The sequence below is a fragment of the Vulpes lagopus genome, chromosome 11, assembly GCF_018345385.1.
Source record: "Vulpes lagopus strain Blue_001 chromosome 11, ASM1834538v1, whole genome shotgun sequence".
In the NCBI taxonomy this organism is placed as follows: Eukaryota; Metazoa; Chordata; class Mammalia; order Carnivora; family Canidae; genus Vulpes; species Vulpes lagopus.
The window spans coordinates 16,911,382-16,928,408 of record NC_054834.1 but is presented as its reverse complement, the minus strand read 5'-3'; the positions used below and the strand labels follow the sequence as shown (position 1 = coordinate 16,928,408).

At 44.7% G+C, this 17,027-nt stretch overlaps 1 protein-coding gene across 6 annotated transcripts in view; it reads right to left on the bottom strand.

Moving 5' to 3' along the window:
- Position 1: 1 nt before the first annotated feature.
- The window catches only part of NAPEPLD (N-acyl phosphatidylethanolamine phospholipase D), a 66,759-nt gene continuing 49,733 nt past the window's right edge, over positions 2-17,027 (bottom strand). For all 6 annotated transcript variants that reach the window (XM_041774007.1, XM_041774010.1, XM_041774008.1 and 3 more), the window contains 3 exons: positions 10,342-10,988; positions 8,392-8,506; positions 2-3,383 (listed from right to left, as the gene is read on the bottom strand). In XM_041774007.1, the coding sequence (XP_041629941.1) occupies positions 3,261-3,383; positions 8,392-8,506; positions 10,342-10,988 (885 nt within the window). In that variant the 3' untranslated portion in view covers positions 2-3,260. The remainder of the gene's footprint in view (positions 3,384-8,391; positions 8,507-10,341; positions 10,989-17,027) is intronic.

Genomic DNA, 17,027 nt, shown 5'->3' with positions numbered 1-17,027 from the left:
ATGTGCTTTCTCTTGATAGTACTTTATTTATTAATATTCATCCATATTTTACTTAGCTTTTTGTATATTTTAATTATAATCATTGTCACAGTAGCTTATGGAATAAAAATATTAATAGATTTCAGTTCAGCCAGGTTTTATAATATTCAAGTTCATAACCATCACCATGCTTAGTATTAGGTAAATCCATATGCAAGCAGCTTTCCTACTCCAGGTATTTAAGGCAAAGCTGTACAAGTACTTTAAATTTCATTTGTAAATACATGGATTTCCATAGGAAGTCACAAATCCTCAAACAGAAAAATGTGTATTTTCAGGGTTAGCCTGATACAGAAATCAAACTTGCAAGAAATATTTTTTACAGTAGAAAAAGGATTCCGTATTAAGGTGAAAACATGTTAGTTCCCAGCTGGCTACGGTAGTAATGTGTATATGCTGGCAAGAACACTACTTAGGTTTGCATTACTGATAAATAAAAGTCCTAATTCCCTGAAAGGCACATTCCTTTATAACGAATTTTTTAATCTGCCTCTTTATGAAAACACAAATGTATGCATGAGTAAAAACTAGGATTTGATGTGCTTCAGCAGCACTGGATTCTAAAACGCCATTTCTTTTCCTCCGTCTTTAGTCTAAGAGATAATCCCAGTTCCTGGGGTTCAGAGCATTGAGTTTGAAATGTCAAAATGTTAGATAAAAGGGGAGTCATTTTTAACTTCCTAAAAAATTACAAAGTCAAAGTGCACAAAGAATTCCTGATCTATGTAGGTCATGGCACATCTTGGCTTTTATTGGGTGGGATTCCCCCCACAGTGAGTGATCCGACCCTCTGGGCAAGGAAAACCAACCTCTGGGTGTCCATCACTTACTACAGGAGGAAGGGACTGTCCATAAGATCTCACAGGTTCAAATGGGTGCTGGCTAACTGGAGAGCAAAATGAAACTGATCAGGTAAGACCAAGTAAAAGGCATTATGCCCTATGTTAGACTGAATGGACGCAGGAGAGTGGATTTGGCTTACTTTTCAAAATTTGGTTTTGCTTTGTACGTAAACCCTGCAAAAATGCAGCTAAGTGAAAAAACTGAAACCATACAAACTGCACGTGATTCTACGAGGAAACATGAAGCTCCTCCATATACTTCTTCACAAACAAGATGTCAATGTAGAAAGAATGTGAATGGTAATAAAAATTAAAGCTTCTGAGAAGGCCTAGAAAAAGGCAGGCCTTTTCATTAAATGAACTGGAACATGATTTAAAGTGCTCAGAGACCTGCAGTTAGTTTCTGTGAATACAGAAATAATGTTAAGGCCATTCATGGAGAAGACAAATTAAGATGAACTTGGTCTTCACAAAGCAGAGGTGAGAGATGAATTTTCAGTGTGGCGGGCAACAGCAAGGAAGGTGACTACATGGGCTAGTACTAGGGCGCCAGCAGCCCCCACCACCGCCAGCTAATCCACCCTCAACCTAACACCTCCATTCCCATCTGCTTGCTAGAATGTTCCTTTGGAGTGAAAAGGTTTATGGTGATTCAGCTTTTTTTTTTCCTGAAGGTTATTTTATGGGTAAATTTTTTCTGCTTTAGTGCCCCAAATCACATACATTCACATCATTATATACACATTTCCCCTTGACTGATTTGCATCTTTGTAAGATAAAAAAGCTAAATTTTGATAAATGATCATTTACATTTATTTTGTCTGTGACTCTTCAAATTTACAAAAGGAGATAAAGTTGTCAGTCCTCAGTGTTTCATGCCCTAAATATATATGGTGGACTCTGCAGCAGGAATAATGCACTATTCAAAAGCACGAGCCTATTTTCAGCTTTCAGATCTACTGATCTATATTAGGCAGTGATGTCTTAAGAAATAGTTTTCTCCCTTATATTTTCAAAGTGCTTTAAAAAAAATCACTATTCACATTTTTTGGAGGTAGGTCAAAATTGTCCTCTTGTTGTACGTGAGGAAACTGAGGCACAGTGCGCACAGGTGACATATGGCGGGATCCACGGTGGAGGGACTCAAATTGAGATTAAGTGGCTAACAGGTGGCGTGCATATATACTATGTGAAGATAGGATACTGCTGGGTAGCATTTGGTGTAGAAAACCTATTTTGATTATTTTGTGTGAATAAAGTTTACCTCACCGAGACTGTGGAGCAGAAAGACAGGATGGGCCTCCAATGTATCTGATCGGCTCTCATGGAAGGTTCAGAGCAGTCAAGCAGCCAGAGAGCCCTTAAAGGACTAAACTCAAGTCAGCTAATTCCCAAAAAAATTACCACTTTTCTTTTAATTGCTAGTATTACTAGCTTAGCCAAAGTAGAATCATGCTTAGAGGTCATTTAATATAAAAATATAAGCCATCTGAATCATGTAAAACATAAAATATTTATAGACCTTATTGATATATTCAGGGTTGGAGCTATGAAATGAGTGGGAGAAATGAGCAGATGGAGAGAAAATGGAATACAGAGAATTATTAACATTTTAAGATCCGCATTTATCTTTATAAAATATTTCCTTGCAGCTATCTTTGTGCTTAGCAGGTCTTTTAAATTAAAAATAGAAAATGTCACCAATCATGTCCTCATAACCACCCCCTTTTCCCTGCCTCTGCCCAGCTCCACTTCTGATTTAGGGATTGTAGACGTGCAACAGAAAATACTCCTCTTTTTAAAAATTAAGTCTTTAAAAATGGGAACCTAGCCCAACCTATGTTTCTATCCTTAAAAAAATAAATCACTTCACATTTGGCATATAAGCTAATCCTGATAGAGCAAGGAGAGCTGCTGTAAGCATGTGGCTGTCGATTTCACCACATTCTCTATTGGGAATACAAGAAGCGGGTTTCTATGCGCAGGCCTCTGGAACAGTCTAGCTAGCTAGACTCAATCTTGCAGGAGGCCCTTAACCAGAAGAACAGAAATAAGACCTCAAAAACCAGTTTTCATAACTTCCAAATTCTACCACTATAGTGCTTTTGTTAAAAAAATAGTTCCATTGCAATGCTTATACCATTAAGACAGGATTTTAATCCCCCGTCACCAATTCATTATGGAAATGACCCACCTCTGAACTCTTCTTTCTCTGTATGAACTGGGAGTCGGAGGAGCAAGCAAGTTACCACACAAAACATAAAACACTAATTTGCAGAAGTTGTTTCCCAATGTAAAAAAAAATCCTCATATTCAGGAATTCCTTGGTCTTTCTTAGAGGATACCTTAGTCACTAATAGCTCCTGTGCTCACATTTATTCAGTTTTCCTCATCGGCGTTGAGGTATCTGGATTCTCCATGCTTCAAGACAAAAAAATCTTCCGAGTTAAGTCCGTATCTTCCTAGAGCCTCACTCAGCTTCACTGGGGGCTCTAAGTAATGCTGGCAGAGGGCAGACGGGGAAAAATGGAAAAGGATTAACCATGCATATATTTGGAGGATATTTCAAGTAAGAGTTGAAGCTAAAATAACCAACATATGCCTGCTTAAAATAATGTCCTTTTCATTCAAGCATTACCAAATGAGTCGATCGTGGCTTCTAATCAAGGATCATTAATAGAGGCACCTGGGTGGCTCAGTGGTTGAGCATCCGTCTGCCTTTGGCTCAGGGCATGATTCTAGAGTCCTGGGATCAAGTTCTGCATCAGGCTCCTTGCAGGGAGCCTCTTCACCCTCTGCCTATGCCTCTCTCTGTCTCTCTCATGAATAAATAAAATTTAAAAAAACTCCTTAATAAAGCCAACAGAAATAGCATACTTCCCAATCTATCTAGATATCACGAATGTCAAATGTGGTACCAACTTAGACTGAACGTCATGAGATTGCATGAAATCTGATCAGTTTGACTACATGAAATCCTGATCTAAATGGAATCGATGTGCCAAAGACAGTATTATAGAATGAGATCTTACCACACCCTTGAGGAACACAGAAGCTTAAAAGTTATAAGTAAGAGGGTGTGTATAAGCAAATGCTGGAGAAAAGTTTCTGGCTCATAGAAGGCTGTTACCCTCAAACGCTAGCCAAGTATTGACTGACACTGTAGTCTACGGAGTGTACGAAGGACCCAGAGAACAGAGCTAAGACAGACTTTCCCCATATCCCTTTGTCTCCTTTTTCCTTTATTCAGGGGTTCTTTTTTCTTCTCCGTTTCAATGAGAAAAGCTGTAAAGTGTGGAAGCATAAAGTAGGAATAAAAATCAGTCTCTGATCCTATGGCCAGTGGTCGGTCTGCCTCTACCCATCCTACAACTGTCTTCAGAGTGCCTATCTGGAGTAGCCTATGTTCTAATAATAGAACAAAATGGGAATAAGAAATGGATAAGAAGATGTTCTCAGAGTGGTTAACACAGTGTGGGGAGAAAATATGGAGGGGTGATAAATGTGGATGGAGCTTTAATTTTAAATACCACAGGCTAAGAGTGGCTCAGTCAGTTAAGTGTCTGCCTTAGGCTCAAGTCATGATCTCAGGGTCCTAGGATTCATCTCCGTGTTGGGCTCCTTGTTCAGTGGGGAGCCTTCTGCTCCCGCCCCCCCTGCTTATGCTCTCTCTCTCTCTGTCAAATAAATAAAATCCTTTTTTAAAAAAAGATTTTGTTGTTTATTCATGAGAGGCACAGAGAAGCAGACATAAAAGGAGAAGCAGGCTCCCTTTGAGGAGCCCAATGTGGGACTCGATCCCAGGACCCATGATCACGACCTAGCCAAAGGCAGATGCTCAACCACTGAGCCACCCAGGTGCCTCTAAATAAGATCTTTTTAAAAAAAATTAAAATAAAAAAATACCACAGGCTAGGAGATCCTCTATGAAAAGGCCATGTTTGACCCAAGACCTGGAGCAGGACTGCATGGGGCTTTGCCAGCAGTTGTGGGAGCCAAATAGGAGGGAAGCTGACCACATTGAAGGCATAAAGGTCACTGCCCTTGAGAGTGTTGAGAATAGACTGGAAAGAGTAGAAATAGTCAAATTGTGAAAACTAGTCCAAATCTGAAATATTTGGGGGTGGGGGGTGGGGGCTGGCTGGCTTAGTAGAGCATGTGACTCTCTCAATCTTGGGGTCATGAGTTCAAGTCCCATGTTGGGGGTAGAGATTACTTAAAAATACATATTCTGAAGGTTGACCTGACTGCATGCAAGGAAAACAGGATGGGGGACAGAAGTCCTGGTTCTGACCTGAGTCACAAGAACCATTTTCTGAGAAGTAAAAAACAATTCTGAAGGAAGATCAGAACTCAAGTTTTTGGTACCTAATGGACATCCAGGTGGAGATATCAAGTAGGCAGCTGGATATATAAACATGGATTATGGAGAGACTTGGGAGTGAAAGGTACAACGGACCACTGGCCATAAGACTGAAAAGATCCCTATTCAAGGGAGTGACCCAGTAGGGAAGAGGCCCAGATGGAGTCAAGGGCACTCCCTGCTTGAGGGGGTGGGAGGCAGGAGGGGAACCAGCAGTGACCAAAAAGGGACAGCCAGTGATGCACTAGGAAAATCAGGAAAGTTTTCTGTGGCCTAAGAAAGGTGGTCTGTCAGGTAGGTATTGGCCATGTGGGTCTCCTCCCTTGTACACTTCTGGATCATATAGGAAATTGCTAATAGATCACCCATAAAGTGTAACTTTAACTTTGACAACCTAAGTCAAAGCATTTCCCTTTCAAAATGTTAGTATGAGGGGACTGAAAAGGATGAAATTTCCCACTGAAAAATAACGTGCTTTGTTAATTAAGTCACACACAAACACACCCCCACCTCATGCACACCCCAATGCCCTATGAGTCTTGGACAATGACACACTTATACAATCACCCTACACTAGTACTTTTCGTAGCTCATCAGTCACTTAATTGGCTCTGATTTAGTGTGGACTTTGACGTTGCATTATTTCTTCATGGGTCTGTTGGGTATTTTGGCCATCTAGAAGTAACCTTAGAAGGCAAGAAAGCCTTTCTGAGTGACTGATAGCAATCTCATTGTGCAAGTATACTTCAGTCCCACGAGGGAGGTGGAAATGCCCTAGAGCCATACAGCAAGACAGCAGATTAGAGAGGTAAGAGTGAAGGAGTAGAGGAAGTGCCCGGCACTAGGGAAGCAGCCCAGACAACTCAAATTCCCTTTAGAGGGTCACTCTTTTATGATCTACCCCAACAGGATATGTTCAAAAGTTACATATCTTCTGTGATGCCTGAAATTTGTTTCCACCAAAACCAGTGAATTTTTAAGTCTTAGTGCTTAAATTCATCATGTAGGAAACTCACTCATAATTACTGAGATAAATTAAATTTTGCTATATGTGTGTGTGTGTGTATACACGATACACACAGAATAAGAAACTGCCACTGAATGGTAGGGCAGGTAGGTCACAGAAAACCAACACACAATTTTTAAGTGTTACCAAGTTAAAGACCTCTTCAGTCTGCTGTCTAGTAAGCAGCTATTAGAACTACTTTTATGTAAATCATGTTTACAGTGCTTACTCATAGGGTAAATACCCCCAAATTCTGTCTTTATAATTTAACAAACTCATAGTTTTCAGGTTTATGCATCTAATGTCAAAGTATGAACACATTCTAAATTGCTAAGACTTATGATTGAGTTACAGGTTTCATTAAGAAAGGTGGTAAAAAAAAAAAAAAAAGAAAGAGAAAAAGAGAGAGAGAGAAAGAAAGAAAGAGAAAGAAAGATAGAAAGAAAGAAAGAAAGAAAGAAAGAAAGAAAGAAAGAAAGAAAGAAAGAAAGAAATAGATAGATTTCTAGCCTCTCCTCTTCCCCATCTCAGTAAAGAGCATGACCATCTTCCCAATGACTTGTTAAAAGTCTAGGAATCATCCTGATTCTTCTCTTTGAACGGGGTTTTAATTTTTTTTAAAGGTTTTATTTATTCATTCATGAGAGACAGAGGCAGAGACCTAGAGAGAGGGCGAAGCAGGCCCCTGTGGGAGCCCAATGTGGGGCTCGATCCCACAACCCCGGGATCACGCCCTGAGCCAAAGGAAAACGCTCAACCACTGAGCCACCCAGGTGCCCCACCTTTGAACAGATTTAATAAAGTAGTATGACTTCATAAAAGTCTCTGTGTAGATACTATATGGAACATACACCCACATATCTACATCTATATGCGTGGAATGGATGCACGTGATACACACAAAGAATAAGAAACTGCCACCAAATGGTAGGGCAGGTCACAGGAAACCAGTACCCAATTTCCCCTTCACGTACACACGCATCATCCTGTTATTCATCCTCCCTGGCCCTGGGGTCCTTCATTTATTCACTCCATTCCATCCCTCCGTTGCTTGGCTCAAAGGCTGCTGCATGGTAGGGTGGGAATTCTGACGGGGCCGGAGGGGGTGGGCAGGCAGTGTGTTAGGTAACTATGGAACAAGTTAGTTAGGGAGAGAGCAGGCCAGAAATAGGGCGGAGGGAGTGCCTAGGAACAGCCTGGAAACAGGGTTCCTGCAGAGTGGCCCTGGGGTGGGGAAGCGGCCACACAAAGCAAAGTAGAAGCTAAGTTCAACCACCCATTTCAAAATTTTTCTTAGGGCAGACCCTAGATCCAGAAAAGATGTTTTTTGCTATCGCTCTGCTTATCCCAGAACCCTGGCTGATAGCTAAGTTCTAGGATTCAACTACCTAAAGGAAAAAAAAATCAGTTTTTCTGTGTTAGTCTAGGGAGAAAAACCACCATTTATCCCAACACCTGGCACACAGCACTCCATCACTGTTCATTACTGGATGAATAACATATTCCTAAAAAGTCCCAAACTGTCCAGCCTTACTTCCCCCATGGCCCTCATGTCACATCCATACTCTGGCTGAACCAATTCTTCACTATACCCCCTTTGCTTGCTGCCTCCAAGCCTATTCCCTCCCCTTCCTCTTCTTGAAATGCCTTCCTTGCCTTCTCACAGCCAAGTTCAGATGTCACCTCTTCCATGAAGCCCTCCCTCCCCACCCCCTCCAAATCAGTGACAGTCCATGAGTCATGAGACCACTTTGTTCCACTGCAAAGCACTTCTATCAACACCTGTTTTAGAGTTATGTACACACCTTACATCTTCTGCTAGAATAAATGCCCCCTTGAGAGGGAAGGCATAATCGGTTCATTTCCCTATTTTCCAAGACTATACACACTTTTTGTTCTATAAATGATGCTTCATTTACAGAAATAAGCCAAAAGCACAGCATGTACTGAGGGGTTATGTTTTTTACTGTATATAAATACTGTTTTTCTAATAAAAGTGATCAATCCCTCTAATTCATGTAGGACCGTGCAGGTTCTGATTTCAGTCTGGTCTCTGAGCACACTGCATGCAGGGTGTGCCGATGCCTGAATCCTTTCAGGTCCAACACGTAACCAAAGTTATTTTTATCATAGTCACTCACCTCATTTGCTAAGGCAAAAGTCCCCCAGTGAATAGCCACAGATTTCTTTGTTTGAACATCAATGTGAATCCTCACAGCTTCTTCTGGGTCCACGTGCTGGTATTTCATAAACCACCTGATAAAATAGCAATTTATTAATTCTGGCTTTAAAATATAAATTCTAATTACTACTTCATCTAATCAACCTTTAAAGGTTCTGCACAAGAGTAAGACAGGCAAAACCATCTCTTTTGAGTCCACTCTTCTGCTGGAAACAAAATAAGAAAAATCTTATACAAACTGCTATGCGATAGCTAAGTCTCAAGCCAAACTCCCCTTTGGAAGGCAAGACGTTGTTTCATGGGTCTTTGATTTTACTGACCATTTATTCTGAAGATCTGTCTTACTGTTATTTTAAAAAGTGGGCATTTTGGGGATCCCTGGGTGGTGCAGCGGTTTGGCACCTGCCTTTGGCCCAGAGCGCGATCTTGGAGACCCGGGATCAAATCCCACATCGGGCTCCCGGTGCATGGAGCCTGCTTCTCCCTCTGCCTGTGTCTCTGCCTCTCTCTCTCTCTCTCTCTCTCTATCATAAATAAATAAAAAAATAAAATAAATAAAAATGATACAAGTGAACAGTGAGGTGCAGGATTCAGCAAGAAGAGGATAGAGAAGGGGGATTATGGGGAGAGAGTGTGGAAACCGCTGTAAAGCTGCCCGATGCCTACGGAAGAGCAGAGCTCAGGAGGCAGGGGCCTGCGGACCCCAGCCTTACCCACTGCTGGGAATGTGTATCTCAGCTCTGCTGCTGCCTGCTCTGCTGCAGTCAGTTAAGACTCATGGACCCAGATTCAACAGGTGCTTCTGCATTTTTTAGAACACACCATGGAAAAGTTCATCCATCTGCAAGAGCTAAAGGGTTGTTATTTACTGTTAGAAGCTGCCGGCCCCATGGGAACCTAGAAACAAAGCCACTGTGTTCTACTCAACAGATTAGAGAAGCACTGTTCGCCCTGTGTCCTGACACTGGGAATTCAGGACAAGATGCAGATAGTTTTTGGTATTTCTATTGATTTCTTTTTTAAGTCCTATAGCAAATCAAAGGGATGGACATATGCCTTTCTACCTTCATGTCTATCTGAAATAAATTAAAATTTTTTATTTTGGTGTGAAAGTTACAATAAAAACAACATCCTACGGCACTCGGCAGGCTCAGTTAGTAGAGCTTATGACTCTTCATCTTGGGGTCGTGAGTTTAAGATCCATGCTGGGCACAAGCTTACTTTTTAATAAAACAACAAAAAATACATAAAAACAAAACTTCCTAACCAACTTGGACAGAATACGGTGAGAGGAGATTCCCCCACAGGGATACTAATGAAAGCTGTGTTGGTGTAATGGTTGCACATTTATAGAATACTCTTAAATTTCATTGATATTCTTATTTCTATAACTGTTAGTACTGGCCAAAGAAATGGATTACACAGTAGAGGCTCCCACAGTTTAATTCTCTTAGAGCAAATACTGTGCTCCTGGCCTTCTCCCAGTTTAGTAACAAGACAGCTGCAATGCAAGCAGCAAAGGGGAATTCTGTGAGGGATTTGCGTAACCTGTACACATTAGATCATCACTATATATATGATCTTTATATATTGTGACACAGGAAAAAATTTCATAATTACAAATAAGATGCTTTAATATATTAAGAATATCCGCTGAGGGCAGCCCGGGTGGCCCAGCGGTTTAGCGCGGCCTTCGGCCCAGGTCGTGACCCCGGGGTCTCGGGGTCGAGTCCCGCGTCGGGCTCCCTGCATGAAGCCTGCTTCCCCCTCTGCCTGTGTCTCTGCCTCTCTCTTTCTCTGTGTCTCTAATAAATAAAAAAAATCTTTAAAAAAAAAAAAGTCACAGATGACCTCACAGGACATCCCCAGTTCGCAAGTGCTTTAGAGCTCCGGAGCCGCGTCTACACACCTCGGTTCGTACGCTCCGATGGGAATAGCTGCCAGGTCAAAAGGGCCAAACCTCCTTCCTATCTCTTCGAAAGCTGAGCAGTAGCCAGTGTCTCCGGCGAAAAAGAACCGGCTCCAAGGCCCCAGGACGGCCCAGCTGCCCCACAGAACCCTGTTGTCGTCCAGGAGGGTCCTCTTGCACCAGTGCTGGGCGGGCGTAAAGACGAAGGTGACGCTGTCGTGCCCGGGCACGCAGTTCTCCTCCCACCAGTCCAGCTCGATCACGTTCTCGCAGCCGCACTTCTGCATCCAGTCCAGGAGGCCCAGGGGCACAAACCAGCGGAGCTCGGGCCCGAAGCGCTCGTTGAGCGCGCGCACCGAGCCGCAGTCCAGGTGGTCGTAGTGGTTGTGGCTGAGGACGACGGCGTGCACCGCGGGCAGCTCGGCCACCGAGCAGGGCGCCCGCCGGAAGCGCCGCGGCCCCACGCGCTGCCACGGGGAGGCGCGCGGGCTGAACACCGGGTCGGTGAGGAGCACCAGCCCGTCCATCTCCACCAGGACCGTGGCGTGGCCCAGCCACGTGACCCGCAGGCCCGCCCCGCTCACCCCCGCGGCCTCGGGGCGGTCGACGAAGTAGGGCCGCAGCACCGGGAGCTCCTTGTCGAGTTCCTGCGCGGGAGAGAGACAAAGAAAGGCGGTGTGGGGGGGGGGAGCAGGGGGGGGGCAGGGGGGGCTGCGGGGAGGAGGGCGGTGGGAGCCCGGACCTCGTGCAGGACACGCGCTGTTCTGCTTGGCACGTGCTGGTGCTGCCCCGGGAAGCCGAGCGGAGGCCGAGGGCGCGGGCAGCGCAGCCGAGCGACACGTGCACCTGGGCCGCGGCTTGCTCCCCCCCCCCCCCCCCCCCCCGCAGCTGTCCACCGCGGCCTCGGGAAGACGTGCAGCCCCGTTCGGGCAGGGCCGCCTCCTCCGACTGGGACCCTGGGCCCGACTGGGAGCCGCGGGGTCCCCGAGGGCGCTCCCCGGGCCGCGGCGGGTGGGGCGACCGCAGTCCCCGCGGCACAGCGCCCTACTGCTGCCTCCGGGGGCCTTCACGCTCCGCGGCGGCGGGATCAAGCAGCACGTCCGCCTCAGGGGTCCGCCTCAGGGTCCGTCCTGGCGCTTAGAAAACCGTTGCCTTCTTTTTTTTTTATTAAGATTTTGTTCATTCATGAGAGACGGAGAGAGAGACGCAGAGACCCAGGCAGAGGGAGAAGCAGGCTCCATGCAGGGAGCCCGACGCGGGACCCGATCCCGATCCCGGGTCCCCAGGGTCACGCCCCGGGCGGAAGGCGGCCCTAAACCTCTGCCCCCCCCCCCCCCGGGGCTGCCCTAAACCTCTGCCCACCCCGGGCTGCCCCGTAGGACCCCCGTCTAACCCATTCGCTCTGACACTAACGCTCTAGGGCGCCCAGGGTCCCTTGGGGCAAGGTGCTTCCTGGCCCGGCCCCGCCCGGACGGGACGTGTGTTCAAGACTTGCTCCACCGACTTTGATCGTGCCTGTATTTCTCTGCACTGACGGTGCACTTGCTCTCCTACGTTCATCCGTCCGGTTTTGACTCCCCTGTGTATGTTTGTAAGTTGCTGCAAATCAATGCAGAGGGAGTGTGGCATCGGATAATTAGGGGACATACAAGGTGTGCGACAGCCAATGAGAAGGAATGAAGGGCCCAGGCGCCAAAAGCATCGGACACGGGAGCCTGTGTGAGCTGCGGAAGAACTGATGAGAAGTTCATGATGCCAGAAAAAAGGAAGGAGGTCGTTCTAGGTGCAGAAAATGCCCAAGCAAAGGCACGGAGCCAAGCGGGAACATGGCGTTTGGGGACAGGGGACAATCTGTAAAGGATCAGAACAGTAAGAATGCCCTAGTCCACCCAGAAACAGGAAGCATTCTAAAGGGGGAGTCGATGGGGGAGAGACCCGTCTGGGTGGCTCCATCAGTTAAGCACCCAACTCCTGATTCTGGCTCCGGTCATGATCTCAGGGTCGTGAGATTGCGCCCCGCATCTGACTCGTGCTTAGCAGGGAGTGAGAGTCTCTTCCTCTGCTCTCCCCTGATGTGCACATACACACTCACTAATAAATGAATCAGGAAAAAAAAAAAAAAAAGACTTGTCCCAAGTAAGGTTTAGAGAAAAATCCCTCTGGAGTGTAAATGATGACCTAGAATGGGTGACAACAGCTGCCCAGATGACAGATGACCAGCGGAGACAGCAGTCAGAGCGAGTGTGGGGAGATGCTAGTGGAGGAGAGCGAGAGGTCACAGATGGTCTGAGTGGGACAAGGGCTGTGACTGGGGAAGAGCAGGAGCAGCAGAGGTGGAGGACAGCAAAGCCGCCTCTTAGCCACTCTACACTTTAGTTTCCTCATCTGAAAAACGGGCACAACTGTACTCACACTTCACTGTTGCGGGGACCGGAGAAGGAGTGGCTGTCGCGCTGTAGGCACTGTGTAAGAATTCCAGATGGGGAAAGAAACCGCAACCTGGACAACTGGTCAGGCACCAACTCGACGCTTTTACTTGGTTTCTTTTCTCATAGCCATAAATCTAGTTTAGATCCTGAATACTATCCAGACACTTTGAAGTCCTCCCTGATTGCTCACCTGTCTTACTCTCACACTCAATCCGTACACAAGAGCCACTTCAGAAAGAGTCTACTTAAGTATAGCTCTCTCCCTGGGACATCTTTACAGACTCTTCACCGATTGACAAAACCCATCTCCCCTCCTCAGCCCAGGAGGAAGCCGACCCGTGGAACCCCCAGTCTTCCTTTCCAGCTGTTTCACCCAACTCCTGCAGGCCTGTGTCCCACCTACACCGGGACCACTTGAGAGCCCCGCACAATACTGATCCCGTTTCTCAGGTTACAATGCCTTGCCTCTAATCCCTTTGAGAACTTAATCTGTGTACCCTTCACAGGGCCCAGACTGAGTCTCCATAGACAGGGACGATCACTCCAGCACCCACCGTCCCTGCCACTTTGTTCGTGCACCTTCCGTGGACATCCTGCCCACACTGTGGTAAACAGGATGTCTCCTGTCTTACTCAACTTGGAACCACCCACAGTACCCAACGCACAGGGCAGTTGATGAACACATCATGTGTTCGATGAAACTTGTAAGATAAAGGAGTGTAAATTTTTCAAATCAGTTCTCAAAGTTGGTAGAATAATGAATGTCATGTGGTGACCTTTTCAAAAATGAAGGAAGAAAGAGGGAGGGAATGAATATCACCTGGGAAGCTGCCACGTATTACAGGCCTCATGCTAGGCACCTGATAGTGATGATGATGATGAATCGAGGATATCAAGCACTTTAACACAAAATAACACTGACAGGAGCTATCATTTATGGAGTGCTAAATACCGCACTAACTATTCTTCAAAAATAATGTTTAAGCTGGTACCAACCAGAGGGGGCCTAGGTGCCCCAGTCAGTTAAGCATCTGCCTTCCACTCAGACATGATCTCAGGGGTCCTGCGATCAAGCCCCACATTGGGCTCCCTGCTCAGTGGGGAATCTGCTTCTCCCTCTCCCTCTTCTTCTGCCTTCCCCCCTGCTCATGCTTTCTCTCTCTCTCTCTCAAAATCTAAAAAAAAAAAAAAAAAAGATTAATCTAGTACCAACCATAACACTGCAGGTAGCTCCTATTAACTATGTTCATTTAACAGAGGAGAAAACAGTGATGACATACACACGAGGTCACCCCAGCTAGCCTTCACACATACTGCCTCTCACCACTGACTCCTAAATATTATCTCATTTAATACGTATTTTTTCAAAAACAAGCAACAGCCCAGAGGAGACACAAGGAAACTTTTGGAGATGACAGCTAATGTACATTATCCTGACTGTGGTGATCGTTTCATGGGAATATAAATAAGAACACCAAATGGTATTTTTTGAATATGTGGAGCTTGGATTATCTTATTAAAACCATTTTAAAAATCTTAAGCAGCATCATGTTTAAACAGTGCATCAAAATATCTGTTAACAAAATTCCCTGAAAACGGTGCTGTACTTTCTTTTTGCTGTAAGTTCAAAAGCCATTTGAAGTTCACTATCTTGCATTATCTGCAGACTGCTGGGAGGGAAGGAAACCTGTAGCAAGAGCCTCTGGCAGCCTCACCTGCTATCGGAACAGAGGATTAACCAGGTAAAGCACCGGAAAGAAGCCAGTCACCAAGGGCCACAGCTAGTATGGTTCTGTTTATGTGAAGTGTCCACAGCAGGCAGGTCCATAGAGACAAAAGACAGATTAGTGATTTCCAGGGGCTGGAGAAGGGCGAGAGAATCGGGGGCTGATGACTAAGTACACTGGGTTTCTTTTTGGGTTAGTAAAAATGTATTAGATGTGGGAATGGTTGCACAACCCTGAATGTACCGAAAACCACTGAACTGTACATTTAAAACAGGTCAGCTGTAAGGCATGTGAATTACAGCTTAACAAAGTTTTTTTTTTTTTTTTTTTTTCAAAAAAGGCCAAGTCCTGACATGTGAACCTAAGCAATCACACCTTCATATTTCCTTCTGCACACTGTGTTTCTAAGCCGATTACAAAAATGCACCTTATTTGAAAGAATCTGATCCCTAACACCACTGTCCCATAAAACTCAAAGAAAGAGAGTCTACACCTGAGATTCCAAAAAATATTTGTCTTTTTGATCCTGATCATCAGAGTTTGAAAAACCATGTAGTGGGGCGCCTGGCCGGCTCAGTCAATGGAGCATGTGACTCAATCTCAAGGTCGTAAGTTTGAGCCCCATGTTGGGTGCAGAGGTTACTTAAAAAAATAAAATCCTTGGGATCCCTGGGTGGCGCAGCGGTTTGGCGCCTGCCTTTGGCCCAGGGCGCGATCCTGGAGATCCGGGATCGAATCCCACGTCGGGCTCCCGGTGCATGGAGCCTGCTTCTCCCTCTGCCTGTGTCTCTGCCTCTCTCTCTCTCTCACTGTGTTCCTATCATAAATAAATAAAAATTAAAAAAAAATAAAATAAAATAAAATAAAATCCTTAAAAAATAAATAAATAAAATTTTTAAAAAGCATGTAAATTGGAGGTAGAGAAATTGTTTATTTGAAGAAACCAAGCACTTGGCATCTTCTTTACTAGGTAAGGACTTTTCTTGGCTGGCCTTCCTCTTTTAAAGCTGCAAACAGGAAAATCCCTAGGCCCATAATTAACCAGGACACTAGTTAATGTTTACTTTGCTTGGGGAAAGGAAAAAAAATCCTAATGTGCATTCAACCACTATTCTTTGCCAGATGCTGTATATGGAAGCAGATGTCACTGCCGTTTTACAGATACCCAGATGCGGGGCGGGGGGGAGGGGAGGGGGGGGACGGGGGTGTCACTAAGAAACTCGCCCAGGTCACACACCGAGTATGTGAGTTCTCACAGGTCTTCCTGGCTCTAAAGACCTTATCTTTTCATTAAACCATAACTGTTTCCATGGCATAAATTTCATTAACTTTAAAAAAGTGAAACCTGTGCTCTTATTAATACTATTTTAAGCATATGTGTGTGTAGTAGACAGAAGAGAAAGATTTGATACAAATCTGCTAAAATCATGTTTTCTTTAAAAAATAAAATCAGGGATCCCTGGGTGGCGCAGCAGTTTGGCGCCTGCCTTTGGCCCAGGGCGCGATCCTGGAGACCCGGGATCGAATCCCACATCGGGCTCCCGGTGCATGGAGCCTGCTTCTCCCTCTGCCTATGTCTCTGCCCCTCTCTCTCTCTCTCTCTGCGTGTGACTATCATAAATAAATAAAAAAAAAAAAAAATTAAAAAATAAAATAAAATAAAATAAAATAAATAAATAAAATCACATTTTAAGACTGGAGTTAAGCCTTTTCTTCCAACTGAAAGTATATGTTGCAACTCAGATTTAAAAGAGATTTTTCTGGGATCCCTGGGTGGCGCAGCGGTTTGGCGCCTGCCTTTGGCCCAGGGCGCGATCCTGGAGATCCGGGATCGAATCCCACGTCAGGCTCCCGGTGCATGGAGCCTGCTTCTCCCTCTGCCTGTGTCTCTGCCTCTCTCTCACTGTGTTCCTATCATAAATAAATAAAAATTTAAAAAAAAAATTAAAAAAATAAATAAATAAAAGAGATTTTTCTTTTTCATATTTATTTTGATGATATTATGTTAACATTGAATAGAGACTGAGCCATTATCCAAATACTTCCAATGCAATCAATTATTGATGCTAATGTTTTATATTTTTGTCATGCTATCTGTATTATGAATACCAGATCCATCAAAATGGCTTAATATTTTTAAACTTCTCCTTGATTATAAAATACCCTTCATAAAATATTTGCAAAATACAGGAAAATATAAAGATAAGAAGAGTAGCCATCCATTACATCAGTCTGCAGAGATTATAGCCACTGTTGACATTATCCTGTCTTTAGTCACGGCCCTATTTCTGTGCATGGCTAATATCCTAAAGCACTCGTACTTTTCTTTCTTTCGTTCGTTCTTTCTTTTTCTTTCTTCTTTTTTTTTTTTTTTTTTTTTTAAAGAAAGAGAGTGAGCAGGGAGAGGCAGAGGGAGAAGGAAAGAGAATCCTAAGCAGGCTCCACACCCCGCACAGAGCCTGACGGTGAGATCATGGCCTGAGCCAAAATTCAAAGTCAGACATTTAACCAACTGAAGTGGTTGGGTTTT